The sequence below is a fragment of the Saccopteryx bilineata genome, chromosome 11 (assembly GCF_036850765.1).
Source record: "Saccopteryx bilineata isolate mSacBil1 chromosome 11, mSacBil1_pri_phased_curated, whole genome shotgun sequence".
In the NCBI taxonomy this organism is placed as follows: Eukaryota; Metazoa; Chordata; class Mammalia; order Chiroptera; family Emballonuridae; genus Saccopteryx; species Saccopteryx bilineata.
In genome coordinates this window covers 26,796,331-26,817,360 of record NC_089500.1, presented here as the reverse complement: position 1 = coordinate 26,817,360, position 21,030 = coordinate 26,796,331, and the positions used below count along the sequence as shown (strand labels likewise).

Below are 21,030 nucleotides of genomic sequence, written 5' to 3'. Positions count from 1 at the left end.
AGCTATTACTTGGTAACTGAGCTATTTTTAGTGCCTGAGGTGGAGCCTCCACAGAGCCATCCTCAGTGCCAGGGGCCAATTCGCTTGAACAAATTGAGCCATGGCTGCAGGAGGCGGATTGGGGGAGGGTGGGTAGAGAACCAGATGATTGCTTCTGTGTGCCCTGACTGGGAATTGAACCCTGGACATCCACATGCTGGGCCGACACTCTATCACTAAGCCAACTAGCCATGGCTGGAAATGACTTTTTAAATATGTTAGATGGCAGATTGTGAACATTTAAAACATTTTTTAAAATTGCTTTTCTTTAAAAAAACATAATGATGACTCACTAGCAAAGTCTTTCTTGTCCTGATAGTTATGTATGATTTCTGTTATGTATGGGAATGTATCAAATATGGCAGTGACATGACCATTGTAGAGCAGTTTTAGCTTCACAGCAATATCAAGAGGACGGTGCAGAAATTTCCCATATACCTTCTGCCCCTACATGTGCATAGCTTCCCCTTTTATCAACATTTCCCACCAGAGCTGCACATTTGTTACAGTGGATGAACCTACACTGACACATTATCATCTCCAAAGTACCTAGTTCACTCTAGGGTTCACTCTGTGTGTGTACATTCTATAGGCTTGACACGTGTAATGACAGGTAGGCATCATTACAGTATCATTCACAGTAGTTTAGTGTCCTAAAAATCTTCTGTGCTTCGCCTCTTCAACCCTACTTTCCCTCTTAACCCTGAGCTACCATTATCTTTTTATTGTCTCTGTAGTGTTGTATTTTCCAGAATGTCATATACTTGTAATCATACAGTGTATATATAGCTTTTTCATATAGGATTCTTTTATGTAGAAATATGCATGTAAGGGTCTTCTATGTCCCTTTTTTCCCCCTCCAAGCCTTTTTGTGGCTTGATTTTTATTTCATTTTAGTGCTGAATAATATTCCATTGTCTGGAGTACCACAGTTTGTCCATTCATCTACTGAAAGACATCTTAATTGCTTCTAAGTTTTGTCAATTATGGATACAGCTGTTCTAAACATTCACATATAGGCTTTTGTGTGGACCTAATCTTTCAACTCCTTTAGATAAATACCAAGGAATACAATGCCTGGATCATATGCTAAGATTATATTTAGTTTTGTAAGAAACCTCCACAGAATAGTTGTACTGTTTTGCATTCCCACCAGCAATGAATGAGAGCTCTTGTTCCATACCCTCACCTGCATTTGGTATTGTCAGTGTTTCAGGTTTTCGCCATTCTAATAGGTGTTTAGGGATATCTTGTTTTAATTTGCATTTTTCTGAAATATATGATTTAGAATTTCATATTGCATGTTTGTCATCTATATGTCTTCATTGGTGAGTTGTCAAGGGCCCATTTTTTAATCGTTTTGTTTATTATTGTTGAGTTTTAATACTTTTTTTATATTTTTTAATTAACAGTCCTACATTAAATATGCCTTTTGCAGCTATTTTCTTTCATCAGTGCCTTATCTTCTTAAGCTCTTGGCAGTGACTTCTTTTTTTTTTTTTTTTAGAGAGAGTCAGAGAGAGGGATAGATAGGGACAGACAGACAGTAACGGAGAGAGATGAGAAGCATCAATCATCAGGTTTTTGTTGCAGCACCTTAGTTGTTCATTGGTTGCTTTCTCATATGTGCCTTGACCGTGGGCCTTCAGCAGACCGAGTAACCCCTTGCTCAAGCCAGCGACTTTGGGTCCAAGCTGGTGAGCTTTGCTCAAACCAGATGAGCCTGCACTCAAGCTGGCGACCTCAGGGTCTCAAACCTGGGTCCTCCGCATCCCAGTCCGATGCTCTATCCACTGCGCCACCGTCTGGTTAGACTTGACAGTGACTTTCATAGAATAGAAGTTAGTAATTTTAATTAAGTCCAACTTAATCAATGATTTCTATCATGGATCATGTCTGTGGTGTTCATCTGAAATATTGTGACCATACCGAAGGTCATTTAGATTTTCTCCTATGCTATCTTATAGGAGTTTTGTAGTTATGCATTATACATTTAGGTCTGTGATTTATTTTAAGTTTTGAATGATGTAACTTCTGTTTTTAAGTTCATTTTTTTTCATATGTAAATGTCTAGTTAGTCCATTTGATGAAAGGACTATCTTTGCTCCATTGTACTCCTCTGCTCCTTTGTCAAAGATCAGTTGACTATATTTATGTGGGTCTATTTCTAGGCTCTGTATTCTATTTTATTAATATATTTCTTTGGTCTTTTGTCCGTACCAAACTGCCTTGATAATCGTAACTTTACGATAATTCTTGATGTGGGTACTGTCAACCCTCCAATTTTGTTCTTGTCTTTCAACAGTCTGTTGGGTATTCTGGATCTTTTTTCCTCTCCCTATAAATTTTAGAATCATTTTGTTATCTACAGAATAACTTGCTAGGATTTTCACTGGGATTATATTAAATCTATATATCAAATTGGTCACGAACTGAAATCTTGACAATTTTGAGTATTCTTATCCGTGGACGGGAGCATCTCTCCATTTGCTTAGTCTTTTTTTTTTTTTTTTTTTTAATTTCATTTATCTCAATTTCACTTTTCTGGGTTCTAGTATAAATGATGCTTTTTTTTATTTTTTTTTACAGGGTCAGAGAGAGAGTCAGAGGGATAGGTAGGGACAGACAGACAGGAACGGAGAGAGATGAGAAGCATCAATCATCAGTTTTTCGTTGAGACACCGTAGTTGTTCATTGTTTTCTCATATGTGCCATGACCGCGGGCCTTCAGCAGACTGAGTAACCCCCCCGCTCGAGCCAGTGACCTTGGGTCCATGCTAGTGAGCTTTTTGCTCAAGCCAGATGAGCCCGCGCTGAAGCTGGCAACCCCGGGGTCTCGAACCTGGGTCCTTCCGCATCCCAGTCCGACGCTCTATCCACTGCGCCACCGCCTGGTCAGGCTAAATGATGCTTTTTTTTTTTAAAAAAGGAGCTTTATTGAGATATTATTTACATGCCTCTGTGTTTTTAATTTCAAACTCCACTTGTTGATTGCTGGTAAATAGGAAAGTAATTGACTTTTATATATTAACCTTCTATTCTGCAGCCTTGCTATAATTGCTAATAGCTATTAGTTCTAGGAGGTTTTTTTTTTGTATATTCTTTTATATTTTCTATATAGATGATTGTGTTATCTGTGAACAAAGACATATTTCTTTCTTTCTTCCCAGTCTCTCACTACATTAGCTAATACTTCCAGTATGATGCTGAAAGGGAGTGATGGGCAGCACTGTTTTTCCCCTCCTTCCTGTGAGATCAGTGTTAAAATGCTTTCATTATATTTATTCTGCAGCTCACCAAAGCCCATCGACAAGGACACATGGTGAAAGTAGATTGGCTGGACAGATTGACATTTCGAGAAATTGAAATGATAAACGAGGTGGGTTGTATCTCTCTTTTTTATTTTAAAATATTTTCTCTCAAGTATCTAAATCAGTAATTTTTTGAGGAGACTTATATATTGTCAGGTAACTCACAAATGGATTACTGGCATAATGTGTAGTTTAGGGAGTTCTAAGCTAATAAGTGGAAAACTTGGGATATCTTCCTTTCTTTTATCTTAATGGTATGTTCAGCCGTGAAGTAAGTCCTAGATATTATAAGTATACCTAATATTATAATAAATTACAGACGCCTGTGTGAGTTTGATGGCTCACTGTGTGTTTTTTCTCCATATGGCAGCTCATGTTCAAGCTCTTTAGCAAATCCTCTCCCCAGTTAAGATAATTCTTGTCTTATGTTCTACATGTAGGACTCTGCACCCTTAATCAAGTTGCATGGTTCAAGTAGTTGATTTCTCGATGTTATATATTGGTCTAGACCCCTGGTCGGCAAACTGCGGCTCGCGAGCCACTTGTGGCTCTTTGGCCCTTTGAGTGTGGCTCTTCCACAAAATACCATGTGCAGGCGCTACCTTGATAAGGAATATACCTACCTATATAGTTTAAGTTTAAAAAATTTGGCTCTCAAAAGAAATTTCAATCGTTGTATTGTTGATATTTGGCTCTGTTGACTAATGAGTTTGCCGACCACTGGTCTAGACTATGATTACTTAAAAGATGACTTCAGTGAAACTGAAAATGTTAGAACACATTTTTTTCTTTTATGTGTATTTATATAGAAACATTTGATGTTTGGCCTAACATTTGGTGTCTAGAGAGCAGACATAACAATAATATTAATCACATTAGAAAGAGAAAATACCAGTTTTGTGATATGCCTTGCTTATAGAGACCACCATAGGTCACTGTTCTTTGAAAAGTTTTCAGGAGGTGGGAAAAGACAAATATTTTTCATTATTATAGTAAACACTTTTTAAATTATTTAATTTAAAATAATTTTTTATATTTTTTTGTATTTTTTTCAAAGTTAGAAGCGGGGAGGCAGTCAGACTGACTCCTGCATGTGCCCGACCGGGATCCACCCGGCATGCCCACTAGGGAGTGATGCTCTGCCCATCTGGGGCGTTGCTCTGCTGCAGCTGGAGCCATTCTAGTGCCTAACATGGAAGCCATGGAGCCATCCTTGGCACCCAGGCCAACTTTGCTCCAATGGAGCCTTGGCTGTGGGAGAGGAAGAGAGAAATAGAGAGAAAGAAGAGGGGGAGGGGTGGAGAAGCAGATGAACGCTACCCCTATATGCCCTGGCCGGGAATGAAACCCGGCAGAAGTTACATTCTGACTTTGTTTCTTTTTTACAAAACAAACTAGTGGTGTTTAACACCATTTATATTTAGGATGAATATATTGTTCCAATTTTATTCATAATATATTCTTATATGTCAAACTGAAAGAAAACTTTACTGAATTTTTATAATAGTCACATTCCAAAAATAGTTTAATCAAAATGTTTCACTATTATTTTTTATTCTTCAACTTAGGTTCCCCTAGGATAGAAAATGTAAAGTTAGAGCTTACTTTGTCCAGCCTTTCTCATTCTCCCCAACCCCAATCCTTAAAAGATAGGAGACCATTATACCAAAATAGACTGTAGTATACTTTATAAAGCTGAACAATTTAAGTGACCTCTTTAGAACTTTATATGGTTTCATACATATAGATTTACCATTTTAAAAACTGTTTTGGGACAAGACTAAATTCTTTTAGACCTCATTTGATTTTCACTTCTTTATTCACAGTATTTGCTTTTTTTAAAAGGGACAATTTGTATGTTGTGGAGGAAGTAACTTTCCCAGTGTATTTAAAAAAATTGATAAAAATTTACAGATGACTGCACATCATCTCAAGGCCATTTATAAATTGTGAAAAACTTATAAAGATTATATCTATTAAGCTCAAATTAAGTCCTTAGTTACATACTTTGTTTAACTTCTGATTTTAGTAGTACTGGTATTAATAGTTATAGTTAGGATTAGTCATATGGTTTAAGAGTGAACTGTTCTTTGCTTAAAATTGTTAGAAGTATAAAACATCTTTATTTTTGAAATTAAATAGTTCTCATACAGTGTGTGCAAAATACCATCAAGATTTTATATAATAAAATTCAAACTACTGAATAAACCATCAATGTCATTAAGTTTTAAGAGGGACTTACAAGTGAGGAGTAGTCGGTACTGGGTAAGAGTAGCGCTGCCTATAGTAAAATACCAGTAGTGCTCTATAAAACAGTGCATTTGTAATAATGAAATGAAAATTTGTTACATTTTAAGGTGTACCTTAATAGGTTTATGTATTACTGAATAATGATACATACTGATCCTTTAAGAGAATGTTAAAGATGATTATTTTTCTTGTTTTTGTTTTTTTAGAGTGAAAAACGAAGTTCTAATTTCATGTACTTGATGGTTGAGTTTCGATGTGTCAAGTGCGACGATAAGGAGTATGGGATTGTTTACTATGAAAAGGTATTTGCCTTTGAACTGTTACCACCTAAAGTAGAGAGGAAGGGGTAAAAAACATTAAGAAAGTTACTATTGTTCCCACCGAGATGAATTATTTGGTTGCAGGATAGCAGCAGACAGGTGTTAGCAGCAGCTGTTTATGTGTACACAAATCAAATCATGTAGCAACAAGATTACAGAAGCCTAACATTGTTTATTAATTTATTAGAAAATCAGTCTTATAAAGAAAGGGAAATGTATGAGTGAAATTTTATCACCAGTGCATTTTAATAAAATTACATTTCACATTTTATACCATATGTAATTTCATTAAAAGTAATATTCACAACCCATATGAAGTTTGTATGCAGAAACATGCTAATGGAGTTGATAGTTTCGCACATTGCAGATATGAAGGATCTTTCAAAAGACAGTTTTGATGATAGAAGAAATAGTAACAGAGTAGAAATTAGGTGAATTTCAAGTATTTTTGAAAAAGTTGACCTTTTTCTACTGCTCCTTGAAAAATTACCTATAAATTAATACCTGTGTATCTACCCTGTCGTATTTCCACTTAGTGTAAAGATTGCTGGGCCAGTGTATTGAATCTAATGGAAATAGACTTTCTTGTCACCTGTCTTTTGTGACAGATAGCCTTAGTGAAGATTACTTGTCACAGTTGGGCTGATAAATGTGTTTTCTGGTGTTGTGACTGAGAACCAGCCTGTTAAACAACGCTGTGGGAATTTGTGGTTTTCTCTAAGACTCAATTACTGAACTAAAGTCAAGTCACAATACCTCCCCTCTTCCTATTTCCTGATTTTGTTGCACATATCTAAATTTGAAAAGACAGCAGCATTTGGAAATTGATAGCAAAACTTTATTCTAGGTGTATAGTTGTGAGGAGATGAATTTTTACTTTAATTAGCTTAGCCTTTTCTAGTATGTGTGCAATGACATTTTATTATGCTGAATTACCTTTCTTTCTAGAATTGGATAAAAATAAAAGCCAACATTCTTCAAAGATGACAATACCAACAAAATCAGACAGCTTTATTTCTTAAGAACTGAAGGATTGATTCTCGTTATTCCAGTTTGCATTGTGTTGAGTAGACACCGCTTCTCACCCTTTGAGAAGCAGTGCTGATGAGTCTCTCGCTGTGTATAAATTTGAGTACCATTATTCCACTCTTAAAATTCTGCTTCTCTGAATGGGGCTTAATTGTTGTTTATTTGAAGTTACCAACATCCATTTAGTGGTTTTTCCAAGTGATGTAATTCATCCATTGTACCATATTTTAATTATGTTCTGGTTTCTTATTCCAAGTTTGACAATGAGAACATAAAATTTTTGACCCAGTGTCATTATAAACAAAGTATAAAAAAAAAAAAGACAGTGTCTATCTGCTGATTTTCAGATCAAATATCTCTAAAAACTATTACAAATCTCTATTGTTAGGTTTTATTTTTCTCAAAATATTTAATCAGCAACAAAAGATGGAAAAATAATGTATTTTAAAATGTAATTGAAAGATTAATTTTTGAAAGGAAAGAATGGCATTTACTGAATAGAATTAAAATATATTGGTGTTTACATTATTATGTATTGTTTTTTCTTACCATTTTGTTAATTTTACTCACTTTTTAAAAAAAATTTATACACTGTAATCCAGGATGGTGATGAGTCATCTCCAATTTTAACAAGCTTTGAAATAGTGAAAGTTCCTGACCCTCAGATGTCAATGGTGAGTTACTGTCAAATTGAACGTTTCTTCACTCCAGAGTAATTATGACTTTGGTTGACTTCACACTTTCTCTTTAAAAAGTTTATCTGTAAGTCCCTCAGTTATCTAAAAAAAAATTATCAATCTACTTTAGCTACCTGGAATCAACTTCAGCTGGGATTTTTTACAAGAAAAATTAAAATGTAATAGTAAGGTCATGATAGTGTAGTGGTGGGAAGTCATTTTATTTGAATTACTGAAAGAGCCAGGAAATGTAGTCTTGAATGAGGACTCAGAAAACAGGTGCAGGCACACCTTGGAGATGCTGTGTTTGTTCCCCCACCACAGTAAAGCAGATGTTACAATGAAGCAGGTCACACAAAGTTTTTGTTTCCTCAACCTCTGCTAGCTTCAAACTTTTCTTCTCCATCTGTCTCACCTCTCTCAGCCTTCTTAGTCTTGAAGAGAGTTGGAGCCTTGCTCTAGATTAGACTTTGGTTTAAGGGAATGTTGTGGCTGGTTTGATCTTTTCTTCAGACCACTAAAACTTCCCCCGTGTCAGCAGTAAGGCTGTTTTTATTTTTTTATCATCTGTTTCTGTGTTTTGTATAGTAGCCCACCTTTTTTTTTTTTTAATTTTCCCCTAGTTAGAAATGGGGAGGCAGTCAGACAGACTCCCCGCAGGTGCCCGACCGGGATCCACTTGGCACGCCCACCAGGGGGTGATGCTTTGTCCATCTTGGGCGTTGCTCTGCTGCGGCTGGAGCCATTCTAGCACCTGAGGCGGAGGCTACAGAGCCATCCTCAGCGCCCGGGCCAATTTTTTCTCCAGTGGAACCTTGGCTGCAGGAGGGGAAGAGAGAGACAGAGAGGAAGGAGAGGGGGAAGGGTGGAAAAGCAGATGGGTGCTTCTCCTGTGTGCCCTGGCCGGGAATCACACCCGGGACTTCCACAGGCCGGACCGGCACTCTACCGCTGAGCCAGCTGGCCAGGGCTATAGTAGCCCTTTTAATAGTTTTTAAGAACTTTCCCTTTGTATTCATGACTTAACTTACTGGTGCAGGATGCCCAGTATTTGACCTATCTTGGCTTTTGATGTGTCTTTCTCACTAAGCTTAGTCATTTCTAGCTTTTTATTTAAAATGAGAGATGTGTGACTCTCCATTTGCATGCTTGGAGGTTACTGTGGTTATTAACTGAGATAATTTCAGTATTGTGTGTTGGAATAAGGAGGCCTGAGGAGAGGGAGAGAGATGGGGGAACTGCTGGTCAGTGGGGCAGTCAGAACACACACAACATTTATCAGTTAAATTTGCTGTCTTATATGGGTGGGTTTGTGGTACCCCAGAACAAGTGTAATAATAGCATCAAAGATCACTGATCACAGACCACCACAACAAATCAAATAACAATAAAAAAGTGTGATATATTGTGAGAATGACCAGAATGTAACACAGATATAAAGAGTGGGCAAATGCTATTGGAAACTGGTGCCTCTGACTTTTTGACTCAGGGTTGCTAAAACCTTCAATTTGTTTGAAAAAAATCCCCACAAAACCCCGCAATATCAGTGAAGTTTAATAAAGCGAAGCGCAGTGAAACAAGGTATGCCTGTATTTGAAAGATTGCCATCATAGAGAAGGGGAATTGGTTTATACCAGGATGTAATAGGATCGGTGGTGAAAATTTTAGGAAAACTGGGCTGGTTGCAAAATACGGAGGATCATTGTAGCTATTAGAACTATTCAATTTGAATCATGATGTCTTAGATGATTTTATACCTACCAATTGAATTTTTGAGATGATAGTTTTTTCTTGGATATAAAGAGTAAGAATTCCCACTTTGCAGTCCTGACTGGGTGGTTCAGTGGATGAAGCATCATCCTGGATACCTAGGTGGTTGGTTCCATCCCCATTTAGGGCACATAACATATAAGAAGCAATCAATGAGTGCACAACTACACGGAACAACTAGGTGAAACAATGAGTTCATGCTTCTTTCTGTCCTCCTCTCTCCCTCTCTCTTCAGCAGAGCTTTAATTAGATGACTTTAGTTTTAGAAAGTTCCAGGCAAAAAATCCTTTTAACAGTATAATAGATACCATGATATTCATACTTATAACTCATTTACATCACTCTAAACCATTTCGTTCTGATTTTATGTATTTCTAATTAGATTATTTATCTTCCTAATCAGAACAAAGTAGATTAAAAGTAGCACATTGGAAGATGAAAATATGATGACTGAGGTAAATACATCAGGAAGTAATATAATGGCTGATACCTAACCTCAGACAAAGAGATAGGGGGAAAAATGTACAAAAGGTTAGGAATAAAGGTCACTTGGGAATCTTTTAGAAACAAAATTCCTAAATACCTTCACAGAGCCTATGCACAGCATACTAAAATTGAGTCAATATATCTAAATTTGACACTGACCTTTCATTATAAAATCAAATTATATTTTGCATTCAGGATATTTGAAACATACAAATAGAGGCACTCTGGTTACCTTTAAAATGGCCATGAGTAAACAAGTTTTGTCTTATTGGACCCATAGATACTGCTTTTGTGTAACTCCTACCAGAATGTCAGAAAAATGAGATGTCTGTATATTTAGTGTGTTCTTTTCTAAAGAAAATTTGCATCAATACTTAGTTCTAGCTTTAACATTATGGATTGTGTAAGTTTAAAAAAAATGGACTGAGGACCCTATTAAAGTTTTTAGTTTTAAATGAAGCAAGCACAAACAAAAGAAAGGTTGGGGGGGGAAAAAAGGCAAACTACTCTCCTTACCTCCATTGCATAAAAATTGAGTTCAGTATTTAGCCATGATTGCTCACTAAATAGAGGAATATATTTTAACAAAGTAACTCAACATGGCATTGAGCTGGTACCAGGCATCAGGCAATAAAAATGACTGTAAAACTTTGATAAGTACAGTTTGTACATGTACAGATAGACAGGTGGAATCGAATAAAAAGCTCAGAAATGGATTCAAGTAAATACAGAAATTAGTATATGATAAAAGTGGTGTTTCGTCACTGAAGCATAGTGCTGGGGAACTGATTAGCCATTTGGAAAGCAGAGTTATACCTCATACCATTCATAGGGAAAAACTCCAAATGAATCAGGAATTTATTATTAATATTATTATTTTGTATTTTTCCGAAGCTGGAAACGGGGAGAGACAGTCAGACAGACTCCCGCATGTGCCTGACCGGGATCCACCCGGCACGCCCACCAGGGGGCGACGCTCTGCCCCTCCGGGGCGTCGCTCTGTCGCGACCAGAGCTACTCTAGCACCTGGGGCAGAGGCCAAGGAGCCATCCCCAGCACCCGGGCCATCTTTGCTCCAATGGAGCCTCTCTGTGGGACGGGAAGAGAGAGAGACAGAGAGGGGGGAGAGGGGGAGAGAGGGAGGGGTGGAGAAGCAGATGGGCGCTTCTCCTATGTGCCCTGGCCGGGAATCGAACCCGGGACCCCTTGCACGCCAGGCTGACGCTCTACCACTGAGCCAGCCGGCCAGGGCCTGAATCAGGAATTTAAATGGTAAAAAATGAAACTGCTGGTCCTGTACCCTCAGTGTAGGGAAAAACTTTCTAATGATGACTCAAAAGGCAGGAAAAGAAATGCTTGATAGATTTGACTGCATTAAAAAATTGACTGCATGGCAAAACCACCAAAACGAAGTTAAAAGACAGTTGATAAATTGCATTCTTTTTTTTTTTTTTTTTTTTTAGAGAGGGGGGTGGAGAGAGAGAGGAGAGAGAGAAGGGGGGGAGGAGCAGGAAGCATCAACTCCCATATGTGCCTTGACCAGGCAAGCCCAGGGTTTTGAACCGGCGACCTCAGCATTTCCAGGTCGACGCTTTATCCACTGCGCCACCACAAGTCAGGCAAGACAGTTGATAAATTGCGAGGCAGTGTTTGTGACATACATCACTGACAGAGGGCTGAATATCTAATGTGTAAAGAACTTTTAAATACTGAAGAACAAAAGACCAGAAAAACAATTGAAAATTTGGAAGACAGTTCATGTATGCAGAAAACTTTTTTAAGCAAAGACAGTGTATTTAAAACAAATGATTTTGGCCATCGGTAACATTGTCAATACCAAATATGTATATTTAATTATTATGGTCATTATCCCTGCTCTCAAGTGACTATTGGATGTTAAACTGTTAAGAAGATGATAGTACAATGTGTCACAAGGTGTTAGTAGCTCATAAGAAGAGGGAATGATTTAGTCTGGGTTGTCAGGGAAGGTCTTAGAGAGAAGGTGGTATTTGAGTGGTTAGAGAATATTACAACATTGAATAACTGGAGAAGGAGAGGTAGATGTTTTAAAAAGCTGGAATGGGCCTGGCCTGTGGTGGTGCAGTGGCTAAAGCGTCGACCTGGAATGCTGAGGTCGCTGGTTAGAAACCCTGGGCATGCCTGATCAAGGCACATAAACAAGCAATCAGTGAGCAATGAAAGTGAAGCAACTATGAGTTGATACTTCTCACTTCCCCCTCCTCTCTCTCTAAAATCATTAAATAAAGTCTTTTTAAAAACTGAATGATATCGTAATAAAATTAGATAAAAAAAGAAAGCTGGATTGGCATGTGCATGTTATGGCCCTAGTAAGGCATAAAGCATGCTATTTCCTTATCTCAAAATGGTGATACATTTCTAAAACATCGGAGGCTAAAGTTTTAACCAAAATAAAATATTCGATATGATTGAATGGTCTTAAGTAACTATTTACTTTTCTTTTTTTTTTCTTTAGAGAGGGAGAGAGATTGAGTGACAGATAGGGACAGACAGGAAAGGAAGGAGATGAGAACCATCAACTCATAGTTGTGGCACCTTAGTTGATCATTGATTGCTTTCTTATATGTCCCTTGACTGGGGGGGCTTCAGCCGAGCCAGTGATTCCTTTGTCAAGCCAGCTTCCTTGGGCTTCAAGCCATCGACCTTAGGGCTCAAGCCAGTAACCATGGGGTCATCTCTATGATCCCACACTCAAGCTGGCAACCCCATGCTCAAGTTGATGAGCCTGCACTCAAGCCGATGAGCCTATGTTTAAGCTGGTGACCTTGGTCTTCAGCATTCTAGGTCAACACTGTCTACTGCACCAACTGCCTGATAAGGCTTACTTTTCTAACTAACTATTGAAGTTTCCTTTTGATGAGATCTCCATTGTTGATATTTTTAAATAATTAATAGGAGAACTTGGTTGAGAGCAAACACCACAAGCTTGCCCGGAGTTTAAGAAGTGGACCTTCTGACCATGATCTCAAACCTAATGCCACCACCAGAGATCAACTAAACGTAAGAATTTATAAAATATTACTATAAAAATAATTAAATGGATATTTTGGTTACAATCAATGTGGTACCACTTCACTTAAATATTATTCAGATATTCCCCTACCCCCAGATTAATGAATTACAATAATTTCAGCTATCCGTAGTTTTATTATATTGAGGCTTTCAGAAAATATATTCGTCCTGAAGCCAGAGCTACAAGTAGTACATGCTTTTTGATAAGTGCTCTTAGAAGCGGGCTGAAGGCACATTGCCTGAGAGGCCTTGCTGTGCACACACGCCTTGTTCTGCAAGTTGACTGGACAAGGAAACATTTATTGTTTGGATTTTTCTGTTTGAGGGCAGAGGCTTTAGTTATATAGAGCTTTGGTATAATTACATTAGTCCTATAATTATATACTTTTATATGGACAATGACTTTTCCATCTTATCTTTTTCTCCCTTTATATTCTATTATTTTTGGACTGATAAGTTTAGTAAAGTTAAGTCTTACTCAACTGCATGCACATTTTCCTTGCTGCTATTAGTTTCATAATAGAAATATTTAAATAAATTCAAAATTGTAAATGAAATGGAAATATATAGGAAGAATACATTTGACAAAAGTAATTCTTTTTTTATTTTTGTTGTAGATTATTGTGAGTTATCCACCAACCAAGCAGCTTACATATGAAGAACAAGATCTTGTTTGGAAGTTTAGATATTATCTTACTAACCAAGAAAAGGTAAATTTCTTGAATGTTTTCATACATCAAATGTATCTACAAAGTTTGTTGCTGATGAACAAGATGAAGCAAAACTTCCATGGAAATAAGAGAAAAATGGTCAAATTTTTTACTAGTTACAGAACAGTATATTTGATACTTCATTTGAAAAAAAGTTATAGATGTGTACACACAAAGACACATAGAGCCATTTGATAATCTGTAGTCAGCAGCTGAATGAGAAAGGTCAGAGAGAGACGATTTAGTTCTGGCACTGTAGCTTTTTCTTACTAGGTAAGGTGAAGGAAATTGCTTTGGAAGCTTGGTTTCTTTATTTTTCTTACGATGAAACCCTCCTTCATAGGCGAGATAATACAGGTGAATAGCCTTGCTAAGTATCTGGTGACTAATAGGTTCAGAGTAAATGTTGATTCACTTCTTTGTCTCACCTCTTTGAGCCTGGATTGACTAGCAAAATATTTACATCATTAAAGAAACTATAGAATTCTGGAGGAGGTGTGGCTAGAGAAAGTATGAGAAACTAATTTGAAATGTGTAAATTGAGTTGGTAGAGTGCCTGCCAGCTTGGAGAGCAGGACAGAGGCTAGGTCAGAACTAGGCATTTGGTTTCCATAATAAAACTAGGTAGAGAGTTTCTGGAGAAACAGAATTAGGATGAAGCTGTCAACACTAGACTTGAGTTTGCAGGCTCATCTTGAATCCTTAGTATTGCCACTCTGAAGCTTTTTACTGCAAGCAGAGTACTTCACCTGTCAAAGCTTTCATTTCCTTATATCTAATAGGAGTTGATTAAATGATAGTGAACGTGATAGTCTGTAAATTCTTAGGAGACTGGTTCAGGACTAACCCTTAAAATATTATAATAATAGCCAGTATCTATTAAACAGCCATTTATGCTAGGGATCTTTCATATCCCACAACAACCCCACAATTTAGATATTTTTGCTACAGTTCTACGGTGAGGGAAGTTGAGTCTTGGGTTAAGGAACCTGTGCAGAATCACAAAGTTTGTCAGTGCTGATCAGTATGCTCACATTTATGAGTTAGAATAGAAGATAGTTGGTGAAGCAAAAGGGAGGATTATAGATAAAATATTGCAGTGTCATGCACATGCCTTAGAAATTATGAAATGCATTGTGGGTAAAACAGAAGCATAAGGAAAATTAGTGTCTGTCTGAAAACTATTCTACAATTATGTGCGAATGAATGAATAAATATGTTTTACAGTCTCTTGAGATGGTCTTTAGCTGCTTTAACTTGTTTTTCTGAAATAATTATATTAATTTCAAAGGTAAAGATAAAAATCCATTTGTAGCTCATCTTTACTCTTCAGCTATGCCTCTTTATCTTTTATCGGGGCCTTTGAAAATTCTTTGTAGTTGAATCATCTTTTTCTCTTTATATTCATAACAAGAATGAGAGAAGAATTTTAAATTTACTAGATCTTTGAGAGTTATTCTCTTCACCACAGAAAAAGGAAATATCAGTAGAATCACAGGTTTGTGATTTTGTGTGATATAAAAAAATGAGTTAGGGTATGATACTCTGTTAAATGAAGAATAACTGGTCACAAAAATTGTATCTTGAATGCAGAACGGTCTTGTCTAAAATGCACAGCAAGGTATTGAATTAAATTGTTAGGATGTATAGACTCAAGAAGCATAGAATAGAGTTACAGAGCAGAACTGCCGTAGATGGAAAGGCTTGCAAGAAAAATTGTTTGTTTAAAATGTAGTCACTTCCCACTGAAATTCAATTACTTCTAGATATGTGCAAAAGAAATCAAATGCTCAAGTGATATAAAATATATGACAGGTTTTGCTTAACTAGTTGATTTTAAGTTTTCGAAAAGTGGATGATGAAACTTCAATTCTCAAGACATATTACGGGATCCTTATGATCACCAGGGTTGAGTGAACGATATTTTTTAATGTTCAGGAAGCACTTTTCAGTATATTGGCCTTGAAGTGACCAGAGAACTTATTTACACAGCCACATAGGTGTCTTTGTAGTAATTTAAAATGGATTTTTCAGGAAACAGATATTCCTGCACCTTGTCCCTTAGATTTTTTTACGTAAAGAAATTCCTTCAGGGTTGGTGTCCAGGAGCCTTGCTGTAGGTTAGTTGGATTCTGGGCCCTGAGGCTAAAATTATTTTCTGGAGAGAAAGCAGTGCTCAGAAAACAAGTTGGTGGAAATTGGTTCTAACAAATTCATATCTACTTATTTTTTTATTGTTTGGTCTTTCCACCTATGTTTTCCTACATGACCGTGTGCCAGGGCTTGCTGGCACCTACAGTCTTCAGTGCTTCAGATGACAATCTCTAGTTTAGACTTGCTGTTGCACCTAGAAAGTTCACAGTAATAACTTTGTCCATCAAAATCAGTTAAACTTATGAAGCATTTTTAAATTTGTGGTCCATAGTATTTAAGAAGTGATTCATTTCTATGGAACCCAAAAGATGACTATTATAACTTTTCAAAACTAGTGTTTATCATAGCCTTTCTTGTAAAAATGTTAATTAAAAAATAACTGTTGCCTGACCAGGCAGTGGCACAGTGGAAAGAGCATCGGACTGGGATACAGAGGACCCAGGTTTGAAACCCCAAGTTCACTGGCTTGAGTGTCGGCTCATCCAACTTGAGCCCCAGGTCGCTGGCTTGAGCCTAAGGTTGCTGGCTTGAGCAAGGGGTCAGTCACTGTGCTGTAGGCCCACCCCCCCATCAAGGCACATATGAGAAAGCAATCAACGAACAACTTAGGTGCCGCAACAAAGAATTGATGCTTCTAATCTGTCTCCCTTCCTGTCCCTCTCTGTCTCTCTGTCACACACACAAAAAAGGATAAATGTTACGTTAACTTGATGCCTTTCCATTGTATTTGAAAAGGCATGTGTGGTGAAATAGTGATACATTGAATGTTCTGAAGAGGCTGCTTCTGAAGCAACTACTGAGACAGTGAGAGCAGGTAGACAACCATGGTGGGAACAGATTCAGTTCAGCAAACATTTGTTGTTAACTCTTGACCTAGTATTATTGAGAACTATGGGCTTGCAATATCATTTTTATGTTTTCATATAAATTAAAACTGTTGGGGCAAGGATATTTATTTTATTTTATTTTTTTAATTTTTTTTTTTATTTATTTATTCATTTTTTAGAGAGGAGAGGGAGAGACAGAGGGGAGAGAGAGAGAGGAGAGACAGAGAGAAGGGGGGAGGAGCTGGAAGCATCAACTCCCATATGTGCCTTGACCAGGCAAGCCCAGGGTTTCGAACCGGCGACCTCAGCATTTCCAGGTCGATGCTTTATCCACTGCGCCACCACAGGTCAGGGGGCAAGGATATTTATATACAGATAAAATGGAAAAGTACAGGGTAGGAATTGAAGGTCACTCCCTTAATAGACAATTAGGAGATTGCTGTAATGAACATGGAGCAGAGAGCAAGGTCCCTGCGAGATGAGAAGGAAGTGTCCCCGAGCAGAGACTGGTCTTACGGGTCCAGTAAGCTCTTGAGGTGCTTTTGATTTGATGATCATTCTCATGGGGGGGGAGGGGGAAACATGAGTATACCAAAGTGTTAGTTCGGTTTAGAGACAGAGTCTCTGAACCGTTCATGAATGGTTATGAAGTAAAAAAGATGGAGTACATTTGTGATGAGCCTGGAATTCTGTGCCTGGGAGTTGTATTTTACCGGCAAGAGGAAACCATTAAAGCAGCAGAATGTGTCTTAGCAAGTGCCATTTTAAGGAAGACAAACCAGGGTAGATTGGAGCAGAACTGAGAATGAAAAAAAGACATAATTAGAAGACAGTGTACTGATTTGGAGAGCTAAGTGGGAGGTCAGCTTAGAGGGAAATGTATGAAATGTCTAGGTGACAACTCTCGGGGTTTGTCTGAAATAAGGAAATACAGCAAGTTGAAGGATCAAGGTGAGGAGATACTTTTATTTTGGAATGTTTTGTATTTAATTTATTAGAAGAACAACTGTGATACTGTGATATAATAAGGTATGTACATTTGATCTGTGATTCCTGGCATAGTTTCTAAAACCCTAGGATTTGCTGAGTGGTAGTAATAAACTCCATGCATTCCACCACACCTACGTTTATGCTAATGAGGTGGCTCTTTTAGGGTGGGGCTGATTGCCAGAGGAACCAACCCTGTGATCAAAGGATTGGAACTTTGAGCCCCACTCCCAGCTCTGGGAGAGGGTCTGGGATGGGATTAATCACCAGTGGTGAGAGATTAAATAAATCATGCCTATGGAATGGAACCTTCAAAAAAACTACGCATTGCGGTTCATAGATCTTCTGGGTTGGTGAACACATCATGTGACAGGAGATAGGCACTTCAAACTATATGGGTACAGGACTCTTCCAGACATTGCCTATGTGTCTCTTCATCTGGTTATTCATTTGTATCCTTTAAAATATACCAGCAGTAATAAGTTAAGTGTTTCTCTGAGTTCTGTGAGCCACTGTAGCACATTATTGAACCTGAGGAAGATGTTATGGTAACTCCTGATTTGTAGCCAAGTCAGACAGAAGTTTGGGCATCTGAAATGGGAAGTAATCTTGTGAGACTTAACGCTTAACCCTTGGATTCTGCATTGACTCCAGGTCATTAGTATCGAAATTGAATTAAAGTGTGGGACACCCAATTGGTGTCCTCAGAAGATTAGGGGGTTGGATGGTGTGGAAAACTCAAGTTTAGTATCAGAAGTGTCTTGAGTAGAGGAATAGGTTTTCCTTTAGCAACAAAGTAGAAATTTCCAATAATCGTGTGGGTAGAAGTTAAAATTAGAAATATATAGCCCTGGCCGGTTGGCTCAGCGGTAGAGCGTCGGCCTAGCGTGCGGAGGACCCGGGTTCGATTCCCGGCCAGGGCACACAGGAGAAGCGCCCATTTGCTTCTCCACCCCTCCGCCACGCTTTCCTCTCTGTCTCTCTCTTCCCCTCCCGCAGCCAAGGCTCCATTGGAGCAAAGATGGCCCGGGCGCTGGGGATGGCTCTGTGGCCTCTGCCTCAGGCACTAGAGTGGCTCTGGTCGCAACATGGCGACTCCCAGGATGGGCAGATTATCGCCCCCTGGTGGGCAGAGTGTCGCCCCATGGTGGGCGTGCCGGGTGGATCCCGGTCGGGCACATGCGGGAGTCTGTCTGACTGTCTCTCCCCGTTTCCAGCTTCAGAAAAAAAATGGAAAAAAAAAACCAAAAAAAGAAATATATATGATAAATACAGCTCTAAAGTGATTGCGCTTTTGATTGTAAGAATATGAAATACCAGTGAGGTGATTCTAAGATCAGAGGGAGATTAACAAATATATAGTTATTGCTATTAAAATATAAAACATGATAATAAATGCAATAATATTAACATTTGATGTTGGATTCAATATAGAAATAGAAAAACAATAATAATTGGATAATAAAATGATTAACATTTATCAAATATTTATTATGTAAAAGGTACCGTCCTAAACATTTGCATTCAATCTTATTTCATTTTCACCACAACATTCTGAGACAGGTCACTTATAATTTAAATAATGTGCTCTAAGTGACTAAGCTAATAATTGATGGAGCTGGGAATTAGGATTGACCCCAAGCACACTGGCTCTAAAGCTTGTGTGTACACCCCTGTTATCTTTGGAAGCTCTAGGGACAACATTACCTTTGAGGCCTGTACCTTTACATAGATCACTAAGCATCTTTAATGGATTTAAGGGGAAGTATCATTACTATTGCTGCCTTCAGATTCTCATACTTCTATCTCATTCCTTCCTCAATCTACTACCTCCTTGTTTACATTTGTAACATTTAGCATTATAAAGTTGTGGAATTCTTGTACAGTCCTTAGGTTTCTTGGCAGTAGTATATGTCGTAAATCTTACTAATAGGTCTATAAATCATAGAATCTGGGAGATAGATTGTTTCAGTTATTGAATTGAGTATATCGGCATGCTGCAGGATTTGCTTATAACAAGCACATAGCCACACGTTTCTATTTAGGCTGCTGATGTTCTGTGCAATGGAAAACCTTTCGCTGTAGTGATCTAAGAAGTATTGCTTTGTTTCCACACTTCAACCTAGAAGTACATTTTAGAAGTGGAAAATAATTGCTTGAGTCCATTACTAGGGCAGTTTGTGTTGTTATTTGGAGCGGGAACAGTGTACTAAACGCCATGCAGGAGGTGCAGAAGAGATAGATCGCTACTCTTGGGGAATGCAGACTCCAGAGATAAGGGTGCCCTCAAAAGCATTTGGCAGTTAGAAGAGCATCATTTAAATCAGGGGTCTCAAACTCAACTCAGCATGTGGGCCGCAGAGCAAGATCACAGCCGTTCCGCGGGCCGCACTAGGTCCACAAAAGGCAACTGTTACGCAACACTTTTCTCACTGCAGTTGAAAACAAAAAAAAATCAGTACAACAACCACAATCGTACATGCAGTTTACTCAGTGTCACAAAATGACCAGAAACTGTAGTTCGCATCACAACTGCTGTTAACTAAGCTAATATCTAGCTAGGATGGATGCTAGAGAAATGAAAAATACAAGTAGGCCCCTAGGCTTAATTTTATCCAAAATATTTTGAACTTCGTGGATTAGTCTGCGGGCCGCACAAAATTGTTCGGCGAGACCCCTGATTTAAATGAAGGTTTAAATAAGATTGAGGTAACTATTAAAGGAAGCTGAAAGTTGCCAGCAACTTCCTGGGCAAGTTGAATTTTTGGCAGGTATGCATTTATTATGTATGTAGCCGCGAGTTATATGCACCAAGGTACTTTACTTATGTGACAATCTGGTGAAGACTTCAGTATGCTATCTATCCAAAGAAGCGAGGTTCCAGAGAGATGCTACAGACAGCTAGTTGAATCATAGACTGTTTGCTACTGCTTCAGTGTTTTGTTTTGTTTTATGCTTGTTCTTGTGAAGTTTTTACTTGGTTGTCCTTTTTTAAATAGTTACTTCTAGGTGCAGAGAGACATAATATAATCAATTTCTTTTGAGTCCTTAGGTATGTATGAGTATCGAGGAAACCCAGTGACTCCGGAGAAGTGTTCAAGAGTGGGCTTAGTGATGAGGAGTCTATTCTCACTTGGCTTTGGAATTTTTCATTCATTGGCTACTTTATATTATATCACATGTTGATGTTGCAAAATGAAGGTTGTCTCAAAGGCATCTCAGAATTCGTGAGATCTGCCTCAACTATTTTCACATCTTGAGGCCTAACGTATTTTAATTTCTTTTTAATAATAATGCGAGCTGAGTCTTTTTTTAAAGATTTTTTATTTTTATTTATTCATTATAGAGAGAGAAGAGAGAGAGAGAGAAGGGGGGAGGAACAGGAAGCATCAACTCCCATATGTGCCTTGATCAGGCAA

The 21,030-nt window shown here is 38.0% G+C and overlaps 1 protein-coding gene across 4 annotated transcripts in view; it reads left to right on the top strand.

The window, feature by feature from the left end:
- PIK3C3 (phosphatidylinositol 3-kinase catalytic subunit type 3) overlaps nt 1-21,030 on the top strand; it is a 575,824-nt gene that overhangs the window by 34,797 nt on the left and 519,997 nt on the right. For all 4 annotated transcript variants that reach the window (XM_066246827.1, XM_066246828.1, XM_066246826.1 and 1 more), the window contains exons 5-9: nt 3,332-3,418; nt 5,807-5,902; nt 7,552-7,623; nt 12,817-12,921; nt 13,551-13,643. In XM_066246827.1, the coding sequence (XP_066102924.1) occupies nt 3,332-3,418; nt 5,807-5,902; nt 7,552-7,623; nt 12,817-12,921; nt 13,551-13,643 (453 nt within the window). The remainder of the gene's footprint in view (nt 1-3,331; nt 3,419-5,806; nt 5,903-7,551; nt 7,624-12,816; nt 12,922-13,550; nt 13,644-21,030) is intronic.